Source organism: Ovis aries, chromosome 15 (genome assembly GCF_016772045.2).
Source record: "Ovis aries strain OAR_USU_Benz2616 breed Rambouillet chromosome 15, ARS-UI_Ramb_v3.0, whole genome shotgun sequence".
NCBI classification, from domain to species: Eukaryota; Metazoa; Chordata; class Mammalia; order Artiodactyla; family Bovidae; genus Ovis; species Ovis aries.
In genome coordinates this window covers 39,541,531-39,567,414 of record NC_056068.1, presented here as the reverse complement: position 1 = coordinate 39,567,414, position 25,884 = coordinate 39,541,531, and the positions used below count along the sequence as shown (strand labels likewise).

The 25,884-nt window shown below is 42.2% G+C and overlaps 1 protein-coding gene across 10 annotated transcripts in view; it reads left to right on the top strand.

Annotated features, from left to right (window-relative positions):
- TEAD1 (TEA domain transcription factor 1) overlaps positions 1–25,884 on the top strand; it is a 268,937-nt gene that overhangs the window by 227,816 nt on the left and 15,237 nt on the right. For 9 of the 10 annotated variants that reach the window (XM_060399885.1, XM_060399884.1, XM_060399880.1 and 6 more), the window contains one exon: positions 18,795–18,935. In XM_060399885.1, coding sequence (XP_060255868.1) covers positions 18,795–18,935 — 141 coding nt within the window. Of the gene's footprint in view, positions 1–113; positions 16,308–18,794; positions 18,936–25,884 lie in introns of those variants that run through there. The other variant, XM_060399879.1, reaches the window with a different exon arrangement.

Sequence of the window (25,884 nt, the reverse complement as noted above, 5' to 3'; positions counted from 1 at the left end):
GACCCGAGGCAGAGAAGGGGCTTGGGCAAAGATAAAGACACGCTGCAAGACTTCAAGGGTCAGAGAGAATGTGAAATGGCTCTGCCTATCGCGTGCCCCGTTTGTGCTTTCAGATACCACGGGCACGTTCCTCCAGCTGCTGGGACTGTCCCCTAGCCTCCGAGGAGATCTCTGCTGTCCCGTCTCCACTGGTCAGGCTTGAGCCAGAGGACTGCTGTGGGGTCAGGGATGTGTCCTCGGGGCTTAGCCCAGAGAACTTGCTGGCCTTGAGCGTTTATAACTCCTCACTCTTGACGAAAATAAAAAGAAAACGGCTTCACATGTTCACGCTTCTCAGCGTGGCCTTAAAGGCCCTGCAGGAGCTGGTTCCAGGTGTTTTTCTTCCTGTCCATCCTCAGCTGGCCTTCATGTGTCTGGATGGACTTTGTACAGTTTTCCTCCTTTCCCCCCTTTTGAGATGGTGGCTTCTTTATTATCACACCTTCCTTAAATAAATAATCTACTAATTTTTCTTTTACTCCCGTCGCGTTGGGTACTGCCTCAGTTCCCAGGCTGTGTCACAATTAACTGGGATGTGTGTCCCACTCCTTTCTGGACTCCAGGCTCCTTACTCATTGTGTGGCTACACTGATTGAATGCCTGCTGTGGGCTGTGCGCTGCGTTCATGCATCACGTGCTTTTCCTCCAGTCCTCCCAGGGTTAAGTAGAATTTGCCTTGTATCCAGCTAAGAAAATAGAGACGCAGAGATTACAAAGGACAGGTGGGCACCTGGAGCTTGAAATCAGATCCGTTTGAAAAGCGCCTCTGCTCTGTTTACTGGCTTCTTTGTGCCCCCAGGACCCTGCTCACAGGGTCTGCCTGTCATTTTTCATATCTCCAAAGCTAAGCAAGTGCCTGGCATACAGTCAAAAAACTCCACAAATGGCAGAACAAACAGACTAGGGAAAAATTCATGTTTGAAATTCCTTGGGAGGAAATTTACATATTCAATTTAATTTGTTTTGTTTTTTTAATCCTTGAGTGGTAACTGGATTTCATTTGTCATGCTTCCGTATTGAATTTGGATTGTGGAAATAACCTTCTACTTAAATTAATGTTCTCAGGATTGGTAATACATATGGACACTCTGAAAAAGCAGTAATAGTCACTTCCTTGACTGCCACCCAATGACTTGAATGGTGGTTGGGGGCCAGTTATATGGTAACACTACAGTTTTCAACGTGTGGCCTGCAGACCCGTAGGGGGTTCCTCAGTAGCCTTTCAATTGGCCGACAAGATCAAAACTACTTTTATTATGACACTGAGATGTTATTTTCTTTTTGAATTCTGCTGATGTGCATACTGATGGTTCCAGTGTTATAGGCTAAAACTGCTGAAGCCTGGGATCAATCAGACTGGGTTGCATGCACAGTTTAAATTAAAAAAATGAATTAGTCCAACCAAGAGTGTCATTTGTGAAAGTTTTACATCCTAGACCGAGTACACACTAAAATGGATGCAACAAACCTGCCTGCTCCATCAAGGAAAACAACTGATATTTGTTGTCAAAGATAGAATTTGAACTTTCAAATAAAAATAAGAATTTTGGAAAATTTGTATCCACTCTGGTGAACTTGACGGCTTCCCAACATTTAGGACTTTTCTGATGGGAACTGTAGTCATATTAAAAAATGTGTTTTTTTTTTTAATACTGTACAAGATAAACTAATGGGTTTTAATGTAATAGTATGAAAAGTTCATTGAGGGCTTCAGACTCCACACTGCAGCTAACCTTTAGAAACCATTGCTTATCAAGTTTTGATTTAGTGTCAGAGAAAAATGGCCAATTATCTGAAGAGCCCATTAAAATATTCTTACCTTTCCCAGCCATGTGTTTATGTGAGGCTGGATTTTCTTCATGTATTTCAACCAAAAGTTGAAGTACAAATCATGACAAATTGAATTTAGAAGCAGATATAAGAATCTAGGTAGTTTCCATTAAGCCATACATTAAGTATTGCAAAATGCAAATCAGTGCTACCTTTCTCACTAATTTTTGTGTTTTAAAATATAGGTATGTCCAATTTAAAAAAGATGTGTGTTAATATGAAATAACCTTATGTTATTTTTAAAGCAGGTACTAAATGTTTTAAAGCTTTCTCAGTTTATATTTCCGATATAGAAAATATCGATAGCTATAACCTACAGAAACAAAAGCTCTTTGAGACCCTCAATAAATCTTAAGAGTGGAAAAGGGGTCCCCGAGATGAAAAAGTTTGAGAGCCACTATGGTGAAAGATATAAAAGAGGCTGTTATACCCAACTGAATTAAAATTAATCAGAAAACATAGGATAAGATAAAAATAAAGCATTTTCAGTGCTGTCAAATTAAAGTGTTGATTTTTAATGTTAATAAGACTTCTTATAACTTGCTTGTTGTTTGACTATAAAGTGGAATGGAAACTATTGATATTAGAAAGTTTTTGTTTTTGCTTGTGAAATTTTCCATTTTACACAGAGGATGGTTTTAATACATGCTTTCAGTGACAGGGTCCTTCAGTCACTAATTCCCAAATAACGAGGTCTAGGTTTGCAAATGTTTAGAGTGTAGTGGCAGGTGTGAGATGTGCAGATTTAGAGACAATTTCTATGAGATTAGATATCAGTTTATTAAATTAAGATTTGCAGAATTAGAATTACAATTGAGCTCTCCTATGAGTATGATAAAAGACATCTCTCCTTCAGCATAATTGTTAGCAGTATTTAACCTTTATGAAGAAATTCAGTCCTAACTATGTTAGAATAAGTGAGAAAAGGCAGTTTGAATTAGGTTTACACTTTGCTGCAATTTGAAATCTCATTGGCTTCCTCTAAAGACCTAGAAAGTGTGAATTACACTTTGACTCTCTGTGCTTGAATGTTAGTCGGTATTTCCAGTGGGTGTTTCTTAAGTAGGCTTAACCTTCTCTTTAAAATGTCTTTCATATTAGCAGTTTGCTTCACTGATTTTCATTTTTGTGTAAATTCAGTACATCTCAACAGAGGTCCTACCTACACATCTCCTTTCTTCTCCTCCCTATTTCCTCTTTCTCTAAGTACCTGCAGTCTCCAGGTTATCACCAGCAGGATGACTTAGTTTATCCACATGTTAAATCGCTCCATGTCCAGCCTGGGCTTAGTCAGGCCGGAGCAGCTCAGGAGTGTGCTGTGGGTGGAACACTGAGTCCACCTGCAGGATCTGCACTTGATGCCCGAGCTGTGGCCCAACTCTCTGCCGTGCAGTGGTCCTTCCACTGGCTTCAGAGCGGAAAACTGACTGGCCTCCCCTGGACTCAGACGCCAGAACACACACGAATGACAGAGCCACAGTAGCGTCCAACCTGAACTTCTTGGAAACAGTAGGCAACTGTTGGTGCCCAGGTAAACGGACACCTGAGTGCCCCCTAATGACAGATCTTCACAAAGAAATGGTGCTGCTTCACTTCAGGTGCCCTTGGCTTCCACGCACAGACGCAGTGGAAAGGACACAGATTCCAGAGTCCAGCAGATCCGGCATTGATTAGCTGCGTCACGATGCAGAAGTCACTCTGCCTATCCATGACTCAGTTTCTTTATGTATAAAGTGGGAATTATCACATGCACCTCCCAGGGAGTAAATAATACCCAGTGTGGGCTTATGCCCGATATATTCACTAACTGCTTGACTACTTTCAAAAAGCAACTTGGTTTCTTACACACAAACTCACATATACCTACACACACACACACACACACACACACATACACACACACACTGAAAGCCTTATCAATGTCTAATAAGAAGGTTAAATTATGATACACCCAGTAAAGAGGATATGTTGTCATGAATAATCTGTGAGAAAGCATCTCACCACCTCCTTGTCACTTTAGTTGAATTACTTGCATTAGTAGTATATACTACTATACTAAGATCCCCTGGAGAAGGAAATGGCAACCCACTCCAGTATTCTTGCCTGGGAAATCCCATGGACAGATGAGTCTGGCAGGCTACAGTCCACGGGATTGAAAAGAGTTGGACATGACTGAGCAACTAACACTAAACTAAAAACTAGTAGCTTAAATTTGAATCCCCAATTAAAGTGTCTCAGAAAAAATATAGTTTGATGCAGCATTGAAATTGTTATTATGAGTGAGGAGGAGTACGGAACCAGATTTGTGGTTAGTGAGGCCAACGTTTTGCGCTGGCAGGAAACCATACTTCTTATTTTCCTTTTAAAATAACGATCAGATGCTTTGTGGGCTGTAAGAAAGGAAGATGTCCCCCCACAAATGGACAGAGCTGTGCTTTGTTTCAGAATTGAGATCCATGCAGATGGGTTGCCAGTGATAATGGCAGACAATGCAGCTAATTTAAGATAAAATGTCAGCTGCTTTGGAATTGAGCAGAGAGTCCCGAAAGCTGGAAGAGGTGGGTGTGATTCAGTCATGCATCCTAAAAGACAGAAACCCAAGTATAACTCTCAGCTCACTTTCAAAAGAAGCTTGATTCCAGCCCGTGTAGTAGTTTTGCTGCTGTTGTTCAGTCGCTCAGTCATGTCCAACTCTTGTGAGCCCGTGGACTGTAGCACTCCAGGCTCCCTGTCCTTCACTGTCTCCCAGAGTTCGCTCAGACTCACGTCCATTGAGTCAGTGATGCCATTCAGCCATCTCGTCCTCTGTCATGTCCTTCTTCCCTTGCCTCCAGTCTTTCCCAGCATCAGGGTCTTTTCCAGTGAGTCAGCTTTTCACATCAGGTGGCCAAACTATTGGAGCTTCAGCTTTAGCATCAGTCCTCCCAGTGAATATTCAGGATTGATCTCCTTTAGGATGGACTGGTTTAATCTCCTTACAGTCCAAGGGACTCTCAAGAGTCTTCTCCAACACCTCAGTTCAAAGCATCAATTCTTCAATGCTCAGCCTTCTTAAGTAGAATAGTTTACTTAAGTAGTAGTAGTTTACTTAAGGGAATAAAAAATGCAGTGAAAGTAATATTTTTGGAGGGCCCTCAAAATTCTGCTGTGTCTTAACAGGGCTCAAAAGTGTCAAGCTTGGCGACACTGGTTAAGAAAGCCACACATTACTAACATGTTACTTATAAACCTTACAGTCAAAAACTATTCAGAAGAATCATTAGGATAATGAAGGCTTACTCTCAAACTTTATTTGGAATAATAAAGAAGAAAATAGTATGAAAAATGAGATTGTATGGATCTGTATCCTGTTATTAAAAGAAACAAATTCTTAATATACATTTAATTACAATGCTTCTTTTTTTCTCTCAAATCAATTAGTGGCATGTTAGAAATCAGGATATACTCCAAGTTACCCTATGGCTATTTATGTTTTACTTTATTAAATTCTTGGAATTATCATCCGGTATAAACAATTAACAGTATATTCATAGTCATTCAACTTTCTTAACCTACTTTTTTGGAGGAAGAAAAAGCAAGACTAGTTTTACTAGCCAGAGTAGATGTGAGAAGATATTATAAAACAGAAATGGAAAGGAGTTATCTGGAAAGAAGGCAGCCTTTAGAAGATGCTTTTATCTTGGTAGGAACAAAATCACATTTGTTGGACAAAATGACAGGCACTATAAATAAAACAACTGGGCTTTATTTAGGGATAAGAAATCGGGTGCACATGTGCACTGGCCAAATAGACCCCCTCTGGAGTTTCAGCCTGTTTCTAATTGGATTGTGCGTGATTTAGGCTAGAATTGTAGACTCGAGTCTATCATTTGCGACCAAATGTCTCTGTTGCTATTCATGGAAAAGGATGTTAGCAAAATGGAATAATATGCTTCCCACATGTTTTAAACTGTTATCAGTAAGAAAAGGGCCTTTCAGTTCAAGATTTTCATTTCATTCTACTTCTATCTCATCTCACAATGGTGTTAAACTCTGAACTTATATGAACAATAGGAAATGATGGAATGATGTAGTGGAAGGAAGATTAACAAGAAACACCACCATATTCAGAGGTACTTCTGGGACTAATATGTAATAGATTATCTTTGGTAGACTGTGACTCTCTTACTGTCTTCACCAGGGTCTGGTGTTTTTTGAAAAATCATCTCTGGCTAGCAGGTTCTGATGTTTCATGTAGAGGGATGAGGGGGAATGGTAGGTAGTAACCTTGCACATCCAACCCATTTTGGTTTGATTTCATGAGAACGGTATCTGGAGCTTGTTAGCACTTGCTGCATTGACTGCAGTCTTTTATTGCTTCCTTCCTGTTTTCCCAGCCCCATGACCTAAATTCCCCAGGGAGCAAAGATCCTATCCGGTCACATTTGTTTATGCAGCAGCGCAATGTATATAGCAGATTCTCAACAGTTTATTTTCTTTAATTTGTTAGATGAAGAGTGATTTCATTCCATACACCTAGAGGAATTGCTGTACATGGGGTCCTATAACTGCCACTGGGCTAGCTCTGACTGTCAGCCTAGACAGTTTGTTGACTAATCTTTCTCAAGGAATTCACTGAAAGCCGGTGGAGCGAGACCTCAAGGGATTCACACAAAAGCTTTCCAGGCTCTCGGGAATTTGGGTTCTTATAGAAATAGTTTAATCCTTTGCTTTAGCGTTGAATATACACATCACCAGTGAGTCATTCGGCAAATACTCACTGATCTCTACTTTGCTCCTGGAAAGCTGAGGGAGCAGACATGAGTAAGAGGCAGGCTTTGGGGTCTGGTGTGGGATGGCATACACACAGCAGCTAAAGGACAGCACTGGAGGGGCTGTAGTGGAAATGTGAAAACATAGGTAGAGGAGGAACTCTTTTTGCTTGAGAACTTTCTGGAAGGCTTCACGAAGATGTGGCATTTGAGCTGATTCTTGAAAATTTAATCAGTGGAGGGAGAGTGGAAAGGAGTTTGGGGCGGGTGGAGGGGGGAGATGTTGGGCAGAGACCAGGAATCCTAATGAGAGTTGTCTGAGGGTCCCAGTGGCTGCCGGGCCTTACAGAACCAGGAGAATGGTGCAAGTTGAGAGTGGAAATGATACTCTGCCTGACAGTCACTTTATTTAAAAGAGTCTGAATCCCCTGAGAACAGAAGGCAGAACAGGACAGCCTGGAAAATGGGAGCAGCAGCTGACGGTGCTTTTCCCGCAGGCCCTTCACCTCAGTCCCACCACGGACACTTTTTTTAAATCTGGAACTCTTCAGGATATCTAGGCGGAATCTAAATTGGGAATTCCCTTAACCTCGTGGAAGAATCCATCTGACAGCTTTTCCCGTCCTGGACCATTTGGCTCAGTGGTTGCTAACAAAGCCAAGGTCAGGGATCCATCCATTCTTTGCTGCATGGGGCTGTTTAACTCTGCTCCCTGCCACAGTTGCAGGCTGAGATACAAAGCCACTGTGCCCCGCAGAGCTGCTGCTAACCAGAAGCCTGGGGGAAGCAGATGCATGCAGCCCACCTGCACCGCCCAGCATTCACCCCATTCATGCAGGCACAGCTGACTTCACTGTTCCACCCGCCCCCAGGAAGAGCCTGGGAAGAAAAGAACTGAAGTGGCACTATCAGGGTATGTGTCTGCTTATTTCTAGACCCAGTTTTCCAGGGAATAAGTTGATTATCTGGTTATAATCATAAACCCTTCAAGGATCTTAGTTGTTTGGACCTTCATAGACCCTTCAGTTCAGTTCAGTCGCTCAGTTGTGTCCAACTCTTTGCAACCCCAACAATTCAGCATGCCAGACCTCCCTTTCCATCACCAGTTCCTGGAGTTCACTCAAACTCACGTCCATCGAGTCGGTGATGCCATCCTTGGCGATACGTGAAACTCCCTCTCCCTGTGAGGGTAGAGATTCAGGGTATACCTTACCTTGCCATCCACCCGCATTCTAATTTAGTGTCTACATGACAAAAGCTAGGAGAAGCTTGTTAAATTTTCCAAGCAGTTCCAAAGACTTTAGAAGGAAGAATGAGATCTTCCCACAAGCCCTGTGTCTCTCTCCATTTCTTATATGCATCCACATACATTGTACATACTCCATTTGTTTTTTACTAAAAAAAAGTGCTATGCTCCATGTGTTATTCAGCAGCTTCATTTGTTTTCACACTCAAAAAATATTTTGTACATGTCTCCTTACAGCAATGAAAATTTGAGCAAAAGTGCCGGTTTTTCTTATTCTCTCTGGTAAAGGTGAATTGTCGGAAGAGTTACCAGATTTAGCAAGTTAAAATACCACCCACCCAGTTCGATTTGAATTTCTGGTGAACAGTGTATACTTTTTCAGTGTCTGTCCCATGTCATCTTTGGGACATAGTGATATGTCCCTATCCCTATGAAAAGGTATGTTGTTTATCTAAAAATCAGATTTAACTAGGTAGCCTATATTTTATTTGGCAGTTCTACACTTGTTAATTAGTTGATTGATTTGTTGCCATTGTTCTGTGTAAGACTTTCCATGCACATAAACTCCAGACCAGAAAAAGGCCCTGTTCTGTGGTCTGGAAAGGGTGGTCTCTGGTCCGTGTTCGCACACCTGGTGAATGTGCTGGGTGGAGGGCCAGCTCAGCTGGTAGCCCAGGACTCATTCACCGCCTCCATTGCATTGAAGGCAACTGGCCTGTGCCACTGCTTTGTCCTAGGGGTTGAGACCTTGGCTCTTTCATCCCAGCTACTGTGTGAAGTCACCAGTGGCGGTTACCTGAAGTTATATGGGTGATATTCATTGAATTTTTTTTTAAATGAATGCCAGTATTTGTAGGAATTTGCAATGCAAACAGCCAGTCTTTCACAGTGCCTATTGTAATTAGAGCAAGCTTTTAAGATTCTTTGAAGTACTAAATGTTGATGAAATTCGAATAGGGGTGCCAATCTGCGCTATGAAGGGGCTCTTGGCAGTTGTCTCTTAAAATCTTCTATTTTGTAGATGTAAATATATGCCATAATCAGTGGGAAGTAACTTGGAGAGCAGGGGCTGAGTTTATGCCTATTCTTATTTAAAACAGCTGTGGCCAGAGAGTTACAGCTGCTGTCCTGTGTCGGGCAGGGGCACCAGGCAAAGTGAACACTCTCAAAGACGCCCTTCTCTTTGGGCAGCTTTCTCACTCTCCTCAAACTCAAGTCCAGTCCTGCTGAGGGGTCGTCCCTCGTTTATCCCAGCTTCCAGCACCCCAAGCTCCGAAGCCACTTGGGGTGGCTTCAGTGGTCGTGGCCAGGGAGCAGATGCTTACAAATGAGTCAGGCAAGAGGGTTGGGGAGCAGTCGTCAACCTCAAGACCCCCCTGCCCAGCTGCTTCAGGAGTACTTCTGCCTGATGGCTCATGGTGGAGGGCAGAGCGATTGTCCTTTGGCGCCTTGGGGAGCAGCTGCAAAGCCCACGTGGTGCCCGGCGCGGCCGAGCCTCACCATGTGGCAGGCCTGGATGGACGCCCACGACAGGGCCCGGCTCCCAGCGCCTCCTGCCAAGGAGCCAGATGCTGCCATTGGAAAAAATTGCTTCACAATTTGAAATCTTGGTCCTTTGATCATTGCTCGAAGAGGATGAAGAGGAGAGGTTCAAAGTGGTGGTTTGAAAATGCCAGCGTCTCCTTGCATCCATCAGTGCCTATTATACTGCCTCTTGTCAGGGACAATCCTCTTGATGTTTTCATTTTTTTGCAGCCGAGTAATTCTGCCCAGCCCTTCCAGGCCCTCCTGGGGGAAGGGAGAGACTGGTGGGAAGGGATCCGTCTGCAGCCTGCTCCTTTGCTGACCCACTACCCTAACCTGCGCCCCTGCCTTCAGGCTGATCTGTCTCCTCTTTTTTTCCTGCAGGCCTTTTCTTTCAGAGTCTAGTGACAAACGAGTTGTCCTCAGCCGAATGCTGCGCCCTTCCATTCTGCGCTTGCAACCCTAACACTCACTTCCTGTCCTTCAGGCATCTGAAACTAGCTTTCCAGGGGCCTGCGGTTTTGCAGAGTTGACTCCCTGGTCCAGCCCTTGCTACTGTATGGATCCAACATAATTGGGTTGGATCTCATTTTTCTCACCCATGAAATGGGAAGAATCATTCTTTGAAGAATATTGCTTTTTTTTTTTTTTTTCAATTTCCAAAACATGAAACAGTGGAACACAGATGGGAACAAATACGCTTGCTGAATGGGAGGTAATGGAGGAGAAACCAAGCCGCAGACCTGTCTGATAACTTACGTGTTTCAGCTGCAGAAGTAACAAGTGTGAGAGAGGATTATTTAGGGAAGGATTTGGGGAAATGTGATGTTTCACTTTTTTGTTTCCTTGCTGTCTAGTGCAGTCTGCTTTCGCTGCTTGGCATTGCTGCTTTCCAGGACTTGTCCACAAATAGATCCCCAAGTCTTTAATTCATTCCCCAGATGGTTGATTAATTATTGCCTTGGTTTTTTTTTTTTTTTTTGCTTCCGGAAAGAATTTTATGACATCTCTAACCATGTCTTTGTGGGAAAGATGGTAATTTTATACCTGTTTGAGCAGTTATGCCTGAAACCTAAGGCTTGTTATAAACTCACAAATCAGAAAAACTACTAATTTTTCTGTTTGAAAAAAGTCATTGCTGTGTTTGTGCTGCTCGCTTGATAAGTGTGGGTAGGGACTCAGACTGACTCTGGGGGGAAAGCTTTTACCTTGTTTGTTGAATATGAGCCACCGTCTACTTCAGGTCCCGCTCTGGAGATGTGACTTGAGGCTCTGCTTCATCTCTTTGCTGGTCAGTGTTGAAGTCCATGGGTTGATAGGCATGGCCATTTGCCTGGCATGTTTCAGCATACAGATGAGTCTCGTGTGTGTTCTCTCTTATCACCATGGTGGCCTTTGGAAGCAGGTCTCCTCTGAGTTTAGAGATGAGAACAATGGGATGCAAAGGAATAATGATCACTGTCTATCAGGTGGCTGCGACAAGATGGTGATAGATGCAGAGTCAGAGTTCTCAAGTCTTCGGACCAAGTGGAAGGGAGATCACATGGAGTGTACTAAAAATAAGCCTGGAACTTGGATCCTAGGGAAGCTGATATAACCTGAGCAACTTTGTGGGTGAGAAGTGGATGTGGAAAGGTGAGATTAGGGGGGAAATAAAAAAGAATTGCAGGATTGTCTTTCAGCACTGTTCTTAGGCCTGTGTGCTTCCAGAAAGCAGAGCTCTAGGTAGAAGCTGCTGAGAAGCCGATGGCAACTTAACCGGTATGGTAGGCAGTGTTGTGTCCAAGTTCTTCTCATGGTGCTAGGGGACGTATTCCAATACATGGAAAGCGAGGTGGGCGTTGCTATGAGTAGCCAGGGACGCATCTTGGGTTATGTGAGTGGGCCCAATGAAATCACAAGTTTCCCTAAGAGTAGCAAAGGGAGGCAAAAGACGAGGTCTAGAGAGCTGACAGCTGGCCACGTGAGGACTCAGCCTGGTGTTGCTGGCCTCTGAAGTGGGAGGGAAGGGACTGAGAGACAAGGACTGTGGAAACTGACGGAGGCAAAGACTCACCTTTCCTCAGAGTAGAGCTACCAGAAGGGACACAGCTCCAAAACCTTGATCTCAGCCGGGTGAGGTACATATTGGATATCTCACCTACAGAAGTAGAGAATTAAAAAGTGGTGTTGTTTTTAAGTCACTAAATTTGGGGTGGTTTGTTAAAGTAGCAATAGAAGACTAATACAACTCTCTAACACTTAAGTCTGCCCAGAACATGGTAAATATTTTATTAACTAATGATTTTCCCATATCTGAAGGTATTTAGCCAGAAGAGTGTAAATCAAGGTACTGTAGGAAGGATTCTTACATTGGGTGGTAGGAGAAAGAGCTGCTCTCTGAACCCAGTTCATATGGAGGGTTTTGTTCTAGGGCAAAATAGGCCAAGATTCCTTAGAGGCATCTGTTTGCATGGACTTGCCCCCTCCAGCCACATTTGCAAGGTTTATTTTGGGTTTTTTTTTTTTTTAGAACATGGTCCATGACCAGTTAGGCAGGAGGAGACTTTCTCTGCTATCCTTATGACTGGACTGAAAATAATATTGACGCAAGACAAATTAACAGGAAAAGAGAAATGAATTTTTAATTCATGACGTTGAGGTTCACATAGAAACCAGACCTAAGAAGTGGCCAAAGCAGGCATCTGTCATACTTTTTAGATAAATGATAAATTTATGAGGAATTGACAGGACAAAGAAACATAGGTTTGGAGAAAATCTAAACAGAGTTTGGGCTTGGGGAAGTAAATTTTAAAAGTAACAAGATGTGTATACAGACTTCTCCACCCTAAATTATCCATCTTTGGTGGTAAGGGTCTCCTTCCACCTCCAGATGCAAGGAGGGCACCTTTCATTGAGAGACTTATTTCCTGCTTTGGGGGAGACAGAGGGGAGGGTCCATGTGTCCCTCTTCATTGGTTGTTTCTTAAGTAACTTTAATCCAAAATAATCAAAATGCCACTGGGGCACATTTTGGGACAGCCTGCCCTGTGCTCCAACAGCTGTCTCATCTCCTAAGGACAGGATGTGGTTTGAATTTGGAATTTGCTGGGAAGGTAAGTTTGCTGGTTTTAGTTGTTTCTTGGACTTTTGTCTTTATTTGCTTTTAGAAAATAGCCTGATTTCAGATAAAGAGCTGATTTGACAAAAATAGTTTGTATGTCTGGAAACAGCACACTTTTTTTTTTTTTTCTTCTCTCATTTTCTTGCGTTCAAAACTATGTGGAATAGATTTGTCTTGAGTTTTCAGTTGGAAAAAAGAAGTGGAGAGGGCGGGTAATGAACTCAGCACGAATCCTAGACTCATTACAGAGTTCACCTCCCCTGTTGTTGATTTAATGCTAGCATTCTTTCTTTGATATTACCTTTGCTCTGCGGGAGTTCAATGGCCACATTTCTTTCTGGGATAATTGTAATATCATCGGCTAACAGATAATTATCTTTCCCATCAATACCTCCTAGAAAATTCCCAAAGAACAGCTGTGATTGGTTGGATAACTGTGTAATTATTTTCCATAAAGTAATTGAGAAACAGTAGTAATAACAGAGTGCTTATTTACTGCTAGTTGAGAAGTCTTTTAAAATGCAACCTGTTAAATATATGCTAATAATTATATATAAAGTTTTCTCAAGCTGTTTTTTATTTTTATTTTTTAAATTTTTTTTTAAAAATTTTTAAATTCTAAAATCTTTAATTCTTACATGTGTTCCCAAACATGACCCCCCCTCCCACCTCCCTCCCCACAACATCTCTCTGGGTCATCCCCATGCACCAGCCCCAAGCATGCTGCCCCCTACGTCAGACATAGACTGGCGATTCAATTCTTACATGATAGTCTACATGTTAGAATTCCCATTCTCCCAAATCATCCCACCCTCTCCCTCTCCCTCTGAGTCCAATACAGTATACTAACACATATATATGGAATTTAGGAAGATGGCAATGACGACCCTGTATGCAAGACAGGAAAAAAGACACAGATGTGTATAACAGACTTTTGGACTCAAGCTGTTTTTTAAAAAAACAAGATAATTCAAAAACCATCTGTTCCTCTTACCTAAATGAAAGCTGAAAATGCACGTATGTCTCATAACCAGCAATTCTATTCCTAGGAACACCTAACAGGAGTGTATGCATGTGTTCATGAAAAGTGTATCCCCAAGAATTCAGAGGAGCGCTCTTCATAATAGGTTCCGTTTGGAAGCATTGTAAACGTCCATCCGTAGAAGGGATAGATGGTGGTATTTTCCATTTAGCAGAGTACTCTAGTGACAAGAATGGGTGAACCACACACCACAGCGTAGATGGCTCTCGCCCTGCAATGCTGCACAAATGAAGCTAAACACAGAGGAGTCAACAGTATGTGACTCCATGCATGTAACATTCAAAAACCAGACAAGACTAAAGGATCACCGTCTCTCTTGTGGCACAGGGGATTTGAGGTACACTGGAAGGGAGCAGTGTTTGATGTTCACTGGGATGGAGGGTGGATCAGGGGACTTCTTTTCTATTTCCTTACCTGGGTACTTGGTTAAATGGGTGTGTTCACTTTATAAAAATTAAACAATCTGTAAACTTGTGATTGGTACACTTCTGAATGTATGTTCTACTTTAATTTCATGTAAAAAAGTTAACCCTGACAACTTTAAAATCATAGTTTATTGAGATTGTTTCTGACGGCAGAGTTTCATAATGTGAATTCTTGAATGCTTTCATTTTTGATACTTTCTGTCATTATACCTGCAGGTCATCCATTCCCAATTAAAGCTAATTAAATTAAATTTGAGAATTCTAGGGCTTCCCTGGTGGCTCAGAGGTTAAAGTGTCTGCCTGCAATGCAGGAGACGTGGGTTCGATTCCTGGGTTGGGAAGATCCCCTGGAGAAGGAAATGGCAACCCACTCCAGTATTCTTGCCTGGAGAATCCCATGGACGGAGGAGCCTGGTGGGCTACAGTCCATGGGGTCGCAAAGAGTCAGACACGACTGAGCAACTTCACTTTCACTTTCACTTGAGAATTCTAAGGTACAGTGGTGAACCAAAGGTGAGAGGGTGGGAATTATCTGCCCCAGATGTAAGCATTAAGGAGTTTCATTGTACAGAAGTTTATATGGCAGAACCATCTAAAAACAGCTGTCATTTTTATTATCACCCTATGTCTGTGGTTCTAAACAACGCTATCAATGAAGTGTTCCTAAAAAAAAATTCTTTGTTAGCTTAAGTCTTAAACAATTGGTAAAATTAGTCTTGAGTTTTCATTTCATATACACACACACACATATATATATTTATGCTTCAAACTAACATGTGTGGGTTGCTTATGCATTTTGTTACTTATTCTTTAATAGCACATGCTATCACAGACTCACCCTTATATTCATTTCCAGGGTAAGTTCGGACAGTTGGGAATCATTGGAGCTGCAGCCCGCACAGCGCTGTTGCTTCCATGATCGGGAAATGAGCACAGTAATTATGAAGGCGAAAAAGTAGAATAGAGTCACTTCCACTCTGTCATTCTCTGTTACCACAGAGTTTTTGTGTTTAAACTTAAAAACAGTGAAACGGTGCTGATTATTACTCAAATAATTGTGATAACTTTGTTAAATAAAGGAAACCGGCCTTGGAAACCACCCGCTCTCAGTTGTCAGATACGCGAGGTGTGTTGTGGCTACACCAGCATTACTGAAGTGTGGGAACTTGTAGAGATGGAAACAAAAAAGCTGAAAATTTTCAGCAGTTTTGCTAATATCAATTTATGGCAAATGCCATTCTAAACTTGGGTAACATTTTGAAATTGTATGTATGGTTGAATTATTTTGTGTGTTTATTTCTATGCTTGCTTTACATCTTAAGAGTCCTCGTTTGTTTACATTGTAAATCTTGCGCTTGTCGAAAGTAAAGGCCACGGCATTATACCAAGTGAAATAAGTCAGACAGAAAAGGATAAATACTGTATGATATCAATTATATGTGAAATCTAAAAAATAGAACAAACTAGTGAGTATAACAAAACAGAAGCAAACTCACAGAACAAACTAGTGGTAACCAGTTGCGGGGAGGGGCAGTATAGAGGTGGAGGAATGGGGGGTACAGACTACTGGCTGTGAGTTAGGCTCAGGGATGTACAACACAGGGAATATAGCCAAGGTTTTGCAATAACCGAATGGAAAGTAATGCTTAAAAATTGCATAGAAAGATAATGCCGCTGAAGTGAATAAAGTGAAAAATGGAACACTGAAAAAAAAAAGAAAGAAAGAAAGCAGTGCACCTAGGGCGTTGAGGTGCCTGCCCAGAGCACTGATGCAGGCTGAGGTGGAGAGCTCCTTGTGCTCTCCTGTCGCCTCCTCCGCCCACTGCTAACTTCCCCGGCTCCTTCCCACCCTCCACCCATTACACCACAAACACCAACTGCTTTTGATTGTTAATCAGTCCTTCACAACAACTTGATTACATCAAAATAATGAATTTAAATGGCCATATTAGTTAACAATGTATTTATGGTCAATTAATTCTCATTTTCAAAGCTGGGAATTTTTAAAAATTGAATGAAAACAAAAGTCAAAGTAGGGGCTTCCCTGGTGGCTCAGTGGTAAAGAATCTGCCTGCCAATGCAGGAGACATGGGTCTGATCCCTGGTTTGGGAAGACCCCACATGCTGGGGAGCAGCTGAGCCTACGTGCCACAGCTGTTGAGCCTGTGGTCTAGAGCTTGGGAGCTGCAACTTCTGAAGCCCAAGCACCCTAGAGCCTATGCTCTGAAACAAGAGAAGCGACCACAGTGAGAAGCCCACAAACTAAAATTAGGGAGCAGCCTCTGCTTGACGAAACTAGAGAAAACCCAGGCAGCCACAAAGACCCAGCACAGTCAAAAATAAGTAAGAAGTGGGAAAAATACAAAAATTTTTTAAAAAGTGAAAATAATTTCTAATGTACCTTTCCTACTCCGCCTGTTACTGCATTGTTGTTGGGAAGCATCTGAAATGTCCATCAGTAGGGGATATGTTAAATTATATTGCATCTGTATAATGGAGTAGTATGCAGCCACCAAAAGTGTGGCTGTTCAATTTTTCAAAGGGCTTTTCTTTTAAAAAACTGATACTTTATATCAGTGTATGTATGTCTATGTGTGTGCTCACTCATGCTTTGGGACCCCAGAGACTGGATAGCCTGCCAGGCTTCTCTGTCCATGGAATTTTCCAGGCAAGAATACTGGACTGGGTTGCCATTTCCTACTTCAAGGGATCTTCCCAACCCAGGGATCAAACCCATGTCTCCTGCATTGCAGGTGGATTCTTCACCACTGATCTACTAGGGATGCCCTACATCAGTACTATATGAGTTCTAAAAAGTAGTTATTGATTGATTGATTGATTTTAAAGCCAGGCTTTGAAGAATGCTATGCTTTGTGCAGAAAAGAGGGAATGTGTATGCTTAAATATGTAAATGCTAAATATCTCTAAGAGGATGCTTGAAAAACTGATAGCTGGTCACCTAAGAAGAGTGGTAAGCACAGAAATAAAATGTACCTCCTTTTTACAGTTTGATTTTTGCCACATATATATTTTTTTATCTTTGTTGTTGTTGCTGTGTGTGCTCTTTTTTTAAGCTAAAACTTGTTCATACAAGCTACATCATAATAGTAAGAGCATCATCTGAAGCTTCCCCGACCGCAAGGGCTCCCTCTCCGCTGTTTGTTCTCGTGTCTCTGTGCCCATCCCAGGAGCGCTTATTCCTGTTGCAGTGTCCTCCCTCCTAAATTGTCAGCTGCACGACTGCAGGGACTGTCTCTTGCTCACGCGTTGATCCCCAGCTCCACACCCATGCTCAGAGTGCAGGAAAGGGTCAGGGGATGTTCGAGGGAAGGGGCCCTGCCCTCAGTGGTGGAGCCAGTGCAGCAGCCTCCCAGCCTCCCTCTGCAGTGGACTTCACACCACGCTGAGACACCTCTTCTTGAAGCACATCTCTGATCACTTCATTGCCTGGTGGTGACACTTTCAAGGGGTCCCCAGTTCCTACAGCAAACCATTCACACCCCTCATTAAGCCCTCCCCGACCCAGGACCTTGCTGCTCCTTCCTCCCCATCTCCTTCGTCCTTGCAGTGTGGCTAAAGTTAAGCACTCCAGGCTGCTCCGTGTGCAATACTCTCTCACCCCTTCCCTGCATGTTCAAATCTTAACCATCCTGAAAGTAAATACCTTTAATTGAAAATAATGTTTCCATGGTCCGAACTCTGAGCGCCTTTGACATGGTACTTACTTTCTATCTGCCGCTACTGCTGCTAAGTTGCTTGAGTCATGTCCGACTCTGTGCGACCCCATAGACGGCAGCCCACCAGATTCCCTTGTCCCTGGGATTCTCCAGGCAAGAACACTGGAGTGGGTTGCTATTTTCTTCTCCAATGCATGAAAATGAAAAGTGAAAGTGAAGTCGCTCAGTCGTGTCCAACTCTCCGCGACCCCATGGACTGCAGCCTACCAGGCTCCTCCGTCCATGGGATTTTCCAGGCAAGAGTACTGGAGTAGGATGCCATTGCCTTCTCCGACTCTATCTAAATTAGAGCTATTTTCTGAACATTTCTCTCATGTTGGCTTGTAGTCTTATATCTAGCATGAATCTCACATAGCAAATAGTCATAAGAATATGTTGAATGAGTGGGGCCTTGTATTAACTATTTTGCATCTTTCTAAGTCAGTCTTTAATAGGAACCATTTCCCCTCTGGGTACATAATTAGTAATGAAGTTTCTCTTTTTACATGTATAACAAATGGCCAGTCAGCTACAGATTCTCCTGTTCTTTTAAATATATCTACAGATTAGTGAATATGAATCCAGTTCACATACTGCTTTCTGAACATATTTCAGAGACCTCATGAGTCTTTTATTACAAGGATATATAGTATTCTATACTAAATGCAGGACTTCCCTGGTGGTCCAGTGGTTACGAATCAACCTGCCAGTGCAGGAGAAATGGTTCCTTCCTGGCCCATGAAGATCCCACATGCCATGGGGCAGCTGAGCCCATGCAGCACACAAGAGGAGCCACTACAACGAAGACCCAGTGCAGACAAAAATGAACTGATAAATAGACTAAATACTGAAGGCAAGAAAGTAAAAATGAAATCGATACATGCAGCTTGTCATTATTTCAAGGGCAGACTACCCAAGCTAGCATTCTCTTCAAAGCACAATTGATGGGCCATAGAACTTGTTTCTAGCTGAGCATGTACTCACCACCTTGCTGAGCCACCCCGGCCCTCCACTGCCCTCCATCCAGCATGGTGGAAGTCTTCGCCTGATAGTTACTGCTTGTTGCCATGACTCCTGTGATAAGAGAGTAACCCTCGCCTCCATTTCATTTCCTACAGGCTGATTTGAACTGCAATATTCAAGACGATGCCGGGGCTTTTTATGGCGTAACCAGTCAGTATGAGAGTTCTGAAAATATGACAGTCACCTGCTCCACCAAAGTTTGCTCCTTTGGGAAGCAAGTAGTAGAAAAAGTAGAGGTAAGTTGGCCTCTGTATGCTGGAACCTTCATTCGGGGTGGCCTGTCACCTTCCTTTAAATCTAAACTGGGGCAGAGAGTTTTTTTTTTTAAGTGTCTTCTCCTTCTCCTCTGCCTTCTCCCACTCTCCACCCTCCATTACTTAAGAAGGCAAAATGATTTGAAAGCAACTGAAAGGAAGAAGGCCAGGAGCAATCCATGCCACCCTCCCTGACCATCTGAAGTCAGCCCTGCTGTTGCCAGCGGGCCAGTCCAACAGGAGGCCTTGAGGAGGAGAGGGGCTGAGTAGAATCTGTTAGAGATAGATCCTGCTGCTACCCAGGATCTATCTATCTATCCTGCTACCTTCCCACCCCCAAATTCAAGTGCATTTCCAGGCATCTTGATAATAACCAAGGTGGTCTTCAACTAATTGGCAGCTGCCTTCTAAAACCCAGGTGGCTTCCCTGGTGGCTCAGATGGTAAAGCGTTTGCCTGCAATGCAGGAGACCTGGATTCGATCCTTGGGTCAGGAAGATCCCTTGGAGAAGGAAATGGCAACCCACTCCAGTACTCTTGCCTGGAAAATCCAATGGATGGAGGAGCCTGGTAGGCTACAGCCCATGAGGTCACAAAGAGTCGGACACGACTGAGTCACTTCACATTCACTTCTAAGTCCCTGCCACCTTGAGTTTGGTCTTTGCTTTTGCCATTTCCACTCCCTTCATCATAATTGTTTTAAATCTATTTCAGTACATACTGGGACCAAAAACTTATTTATGGCTTTTATAGTTCACACTTCCCTCCCTTTCTAAACATGGATGATCATTTTACTGGGGTGGGTTGCTGTTTGTGAATAATGTTTGCAGGTGATATTTCATTTGGAGTTGTGTTTTCCAGTGTCTTCTACCCACCACCCAATTCATCCATGCTCACAGTGGCTTTTATTCACAGGTGTCTAGGACCTCTCAGGTCCAGGAGCCCACCCTCACTTTTGTGCCACAGAAATAAATCCTTTCTCTCGAGAAGGGATGTATTGGGTGGAAAGAGGGAACGAGGAAATGTTTTTCAAGACTTTGGGCTGAACAGGAGGACTGGGGATGCTGCAGGCCCTCATAGCTTCCTGAGCACAAGATGGGCATCCTGAGAATGGTGTTAGGAGGCTTATGCTGATAGTCATGTACAGATGTGAGAGTTGGACCATAAAGAAGGCTGAGCACCAAAGAAATGATGCTTTCAAACTGTGGTGCTAGAAAAGATTCTTGAGAGTCCCTTAGACATCAAGGAGATCAAACCAGCCAATCCTAAAGGAAATCAACTCTGAATATTCATTGGAAGGACTGATGCTGAAGTGTAAGCTCCAGTACTTTGGCTACCTGATGCGAAGTGCTGACTCAGTGGAAAAGACCCTGATGCTGGGAAAGACTGAAGCCAAAAGAAGAGGGCGACAGAGGATGAGATGGTTAGATAGCATCACGGACTCAATGGACATGACTCTGAACAGACTCTGGGAGATAGTGAAGGACAGGGAAGCCTGACTATGGGGTCGCAAAGAGTTGGGCACAACTTAGGGACTGAACAAGAACAATGCTAGTAGAGGAAGATGTGAGTGAGTTGACTAGATGGTTGCCATAAGCTTAGGTGTTCTGAGTGTTACTAAAAAAGTGGCAGAGGAGATCCGAGAAGACATTTGGAATGGAACTTAGAAACTGACTGAATATTAAAGATCAAGGAAAAGGAAGGGTTGAAGATCACACGTTTTATGCTTCGAAGGACATTGCAGTCTCCAGCAGAGATAGGTACATAAGATGTCCAACTGGAAATAGTTAGGTATGATTATAGATGCCAGACTAGGATTTTGGAGACAAGATTGAAAATATCATTTGGGAATCCTAAGCATTAAAGATAATCAGAGCTACGGGAATGGAGAGCTAGTTGCAGAGAGGAAATAGAAAGAGCACAGAATAAAGAATGAGCAGCAGCCAGCCTCCGGGTAAGTGGAAGGGAGACGCAGACAGAGAAGCCGAGGAGAAAGATGGGAAGCTCCTCACCCTAAGGAGAGGGTAGGTGAGAAGGTGGCTGTGTAATGAGACATGACTGAGAGACCTGGAGGTACATGACCTCTGTCTCCCCCGAGAAGGAAGAAGCAAAGGGACCTGTCGGTGGCTGGGAACACAGAAGGTTCGTGTTAGGCTTTGCTACCAAATGGCCAAGTTGTCAGGGCTTTCCTATAGCTGGTTGCATTTGAATGATGAAATTCCAGGAATTTTCATGGAGAAAGCATATACTTGGAGGGCTGTTCCTAGAGTCTCTTCTTTTCCACCCTCTATTTATCTCTGCATGTCCCAGTATTGTGTTGATTTGATTACAATAGCTTTGTAGCATGTTCTGACAAAATGTTGTCCATTGGAGAAGGGAATGGCAAACAACTTCAGTATTCTTGCCTCGGGAATCCCATGAACAGTATGAAAAGGCGAAAATATATGGCACTGAAAGATGAGCCCCACAGGTCAGTAAGTGTCCAATATACTACTGGGAAAGAGCAGAGAAATAGCTCCAGAAAGAATGAAGAGTCTGGGCCAAAGTGGAAATGACGCTCAGTTGTGGATGTGTCTGGTGATGAAAGTAAAGTCAGATACTGTAAAGAACAATATTCCATAGGAACCTGGAATGTTAGGTCCATGAATCAAGGTAAATAGAACATGGTTAAGCAGGAGATGGCAAGAGTGAACATCAACATTTTAGGAATCAGTGAACTAAAATGGATGGGAATAGGTGAATTTAATTCAGATGATCATTATATCTACTACTGTGGGCAAGAATCCCTTAGAAGAAATGAAATAGCCCTCATAGTCAACAAGAGTCCAAAATGCAGTACTTGGGTGCAATCTCAAAAACAACAGAATGATCTTGGTTTGTTTCCAAGGCAAACCATTCAGCATCACAGTAATCCCAAACACTAAGGCCAAAAAAGCTGAAGTTGACTGGTTCTATGAAGACCTACAAGACCTTCTAGAACTAACACCCCCAAAAGATGTCCTTTTCATAATAGGGGATTGGAATGCAAAAGCAGGAAGTAAAGAGATACCTGGAGTAACAGACAAGTTGGGCCCTGGAATATAAAATGAAACAGGGTAAAGGCTAATAGTGTATTGCTAAGAGAACACATTGGTCGCAGCAAACACCCTCTTCCAATAACACAAGAGATGACTATACACGAACGTCACCAGATGCTGAATACTGTAAACAGATTGATTATGTTCTTTGCAACTGAAGATGGAAAAGCTTCATACATTCAACAAAAACAAGACCTGGAGCTGACTGTGACACAGATCATCAGCTTCTTATTGCAAAATTCAGGCCTAAATTGAAGAAAATAAGGGAAACCACTAGACCATTCAGGTATGACCTACATCAGATCTCTTATGATTATACAGTGTGACTAACAGATTCAAGGGATTAGATCTGGTAGACAGAGTGCCTGGAGAACTATGGAGGGAAGTTTGTAACAGGAAGAGGTGACCAAAACCATCCTCAAGAGAAAGAAGTGCAGGAAGACAACGTGGTTATCTAAGGAGGCCTTACAAATGGCTGAGAAAAGAAGAGAAGCAAAAGTCAAAGGGGAAAGGAAAAGATATACCCAACTGAATGCAGAGTTCTAGAGAATAGCAGGGAGAGATTAAGGAAGCCCTGTTAAGTGAACAATGCAAAGAAATAGAGGAAAACAATATAATGGGAAAGACTAGAGATCTCAAGAAAACTGGAGATACCAAGGGAACATTTCATGTGAAGATGGGCATAATAAAAGACAGAAATGGTATGGACCTAACAGAATCAGAAGAGATTAAGAAGAGGTGGTGAGAATACACAGAAGAGGGAGTGGGAGAGGATGGGATGATTTGGGAGAATGGCATTGAAACATGTATTAAAAAAAAAAAAAAGAATACACAGAAGAACTATACAGAAAAGATCTTAATGACCCGGACAACCATGATGGTATGGTCACTCACCTAGAGCCAGGCATCCTGGAATGTGAAGTCAAGTTGGCCTTAGGAAGCATTAGTACAAACAAAACAGTGGAAGTGATGGAATTCCAGCTGAACTATTTCAAATCCTAAAAGATGATGCTTTTACATTGTTGCACTCAATATGCCAACAAATTTGGAAAACTCAGTAGTGGCCACAGGACTGGAAAAGTCAGTTTTCATTCCAGTCCCAAAGAAAGGCAAGGCCAAAGAATGTTCAAATTAATGTGCAGATGCACTAATTTCACAGGCTATCCAGGTAATTCTCAAAATCCTTTAAGCTCAGCTTCAACAGTATGTAAACCGAGAACTTCCAGAGGCACAAGCTGGATTTAGAAAAGTCAGAGGAACCAGAGATCAAATTGACAACGTTCACTGAATCATAGAAAAAGCAAGGTAATTCCAAAGAAACATTTACCTCTGCTTCATTGACCATGCTAAAGCCTTAGACAGTGATCATAACAAACTGTGGAAAATTCTTAAAGAGATGATGATAGCAGAGCACCTTACCTGTCTCTTGAGAAACCTGCATGCAGGACAAGAGGCAACAGTTAGAACCAGACATGAAACAATGGACTGATTCAAAGTTGGGAAGGAGTATGTCAAAGCTGCTTATTATCACCGTGCTTATTTAACTTATATATGGAGTACATCATGAGGAATTCTGGGCAGGATAACTCACAAGCTGGAATCAAGATTGCCAGGAGAAATAACAACCTCAGATATGCAGATGTTACCACGCTAATGGCAGAAAGCAGAGGTACTAAAGAGCTTCTTGATGAGTGAAAGAGGAGAATGAAAAGCTGGCTTAAAATTCAACATTCACAAAACTAAGATCATGCCATCCAGTCCCCATCACTTCATGGCAAATAGAAGGGAAAAAGTGGAAACAGTGACAGATTTTATTTTCTTGGGCTCCAGAATCACTTGTGGAAGGTAACTGCAGCCATGAAATTAAAAGACACCTGCTTCTTGGAAGGAAAGCTATGAGAAACCTAGAGAGCATGTTAAAAAGCAGAAACATCACTCTGCTAAGAAAAATCTGTCTAGTCAAAGCTGTGGTTTTTCCAGTGGTCATGTATGGATGTGAGAGTTGGACCATAAGGAAGGCTGAGTGCCAAAGAATTGATGCTTCCGAACTGTGGTGCTGGAGAAGACTCTTGAGAATCCCTTGGATTCCAAGGAAATCAAACCAGTCAATCCTAAAGGAAATCAATCCTGAATATTCATCAGAAGGACTGATGCTGAAGCTGAAGCTCTAACACTTTGGCTACCTGTTCCAAAGACTCAGTTCATTTTAAAAGACCCTGATCCCAGGGAATATGGAGGGCAGGAAGAGAAGGGAGCAACAAAGGATGAGATGGTTGGATGGTATCACCAACTCAGTGGACATGAGTTTGAGCAAATTCCAGGAGATAGTGAATGACAGGGAAGCCTGGCATGCTGCAGGCCATGGGGTCGCAAATAGTCAGACACGACTTAGCGCCTAAACAACAACAGTAGCATTTTCTGATATCTACTAGGGCAAATCAGTCTCCCTACTCTTTCTTTTCACATATTTTCTAGGCAGGTTACCAGCATTTATTCTTCCAAAGTTATGAGATCATTTAAAAAATGTAAAGAAAAACAAAAGCCTTATTTGAGCAACCTAATTGTAATTGCTGGCTTCCCTGGTGGCCCAGACTGTAAAGAATCTGCCTGCAATGCAGGAGACTCTGGTTCGATCCCTGGGTCTGGAAGATCCCCTGGAGAAGGGAATGGCAACCCACTTCAGTATTCTTGCCTGGAGAGTCCCATGGACAGAGGAGCCTGGAGGGCTACAGTCCATGGGATCGTAAAGAGTCAGGCATGACTAACACAACAATAACAACAGCAACTATTGTAATTGCATTAGATTCAGATGGTATTTAGGGGCAGTTTGATATTAAATCTTTCTAACTGAGAATCTATTTCATCTCATTTTATCTATTTTAGTAAGATTTTACACTTTTCATATGTAGATTCATCTCTCTCTTGTTAAATATCTCTCTGAATATTATATAACTTTGTTAATACAATTTTCAACTTCTAGATTTTAATTGCTAGAAGAAACCTCCTACTTTTTGCATATGTATATTCTATTTGGCCACCTTGCCACATTCATTTATTTCTAGTGGTTTTTTCCCTCCAGATTCTTGGGTTTCCTATGATATGTTATCTTAGCAGCAAAAAAGGACTTTATTTTATCTCTTCTTTTCCAATGTTCTTGCCACTTTTACTATTATTACTGTTATTATTTTCTCACCTTCTTTTCATTTGCTAAAACTTCCAACACAGTTGTAAAAAGAAATAAAAGAAATAGTGATGGTGAGTATCCTTATATTGTTACTGATGTCAGTAGAAACCGTTTTGATGTTTTAACATTGGATTTATTCTTGGTTTTTATAAATGGTCTTTATTTTATGTTAAATTCTTTCTCTTCCTTATTTTACTTAATTTTTTTATTAGTAATAGCTGCAATATTTTATCAAATGCCTTTTCACCAACTCTTACTCTGTTTTTCCTCCATTTTTTTGACATCACGAGTTAACAAACATCCCATGTATGAACCACCACAGCATTCCCAAAGAAAGCTCTGCTTTGGTTACCTTAATGCATTGTTTGCTGTTTTACATCAAATGTTTGCATTGCATAAGTGATAGTAGTCTGTACTTTTCTTTTTTTATAATCTCTTCATCATATGTCAGTATTGAATATACATCAGTTTTACAAAAATAGTTGGAATACCGACCTTTTTCTATGGTATAGAATAGTTTGAATAACACTGAAAATGTCACAAGATGAAAATTCTTTAAAGGTTACATAAAATTTAGCTGTAAAACCATTCGGTCTTCGGACTGTTTTCAGTGGTCGATGTCTACATAGTGTTTAGTTAGTTCTACAGTAATTGACCTACTGGAGTTTTCT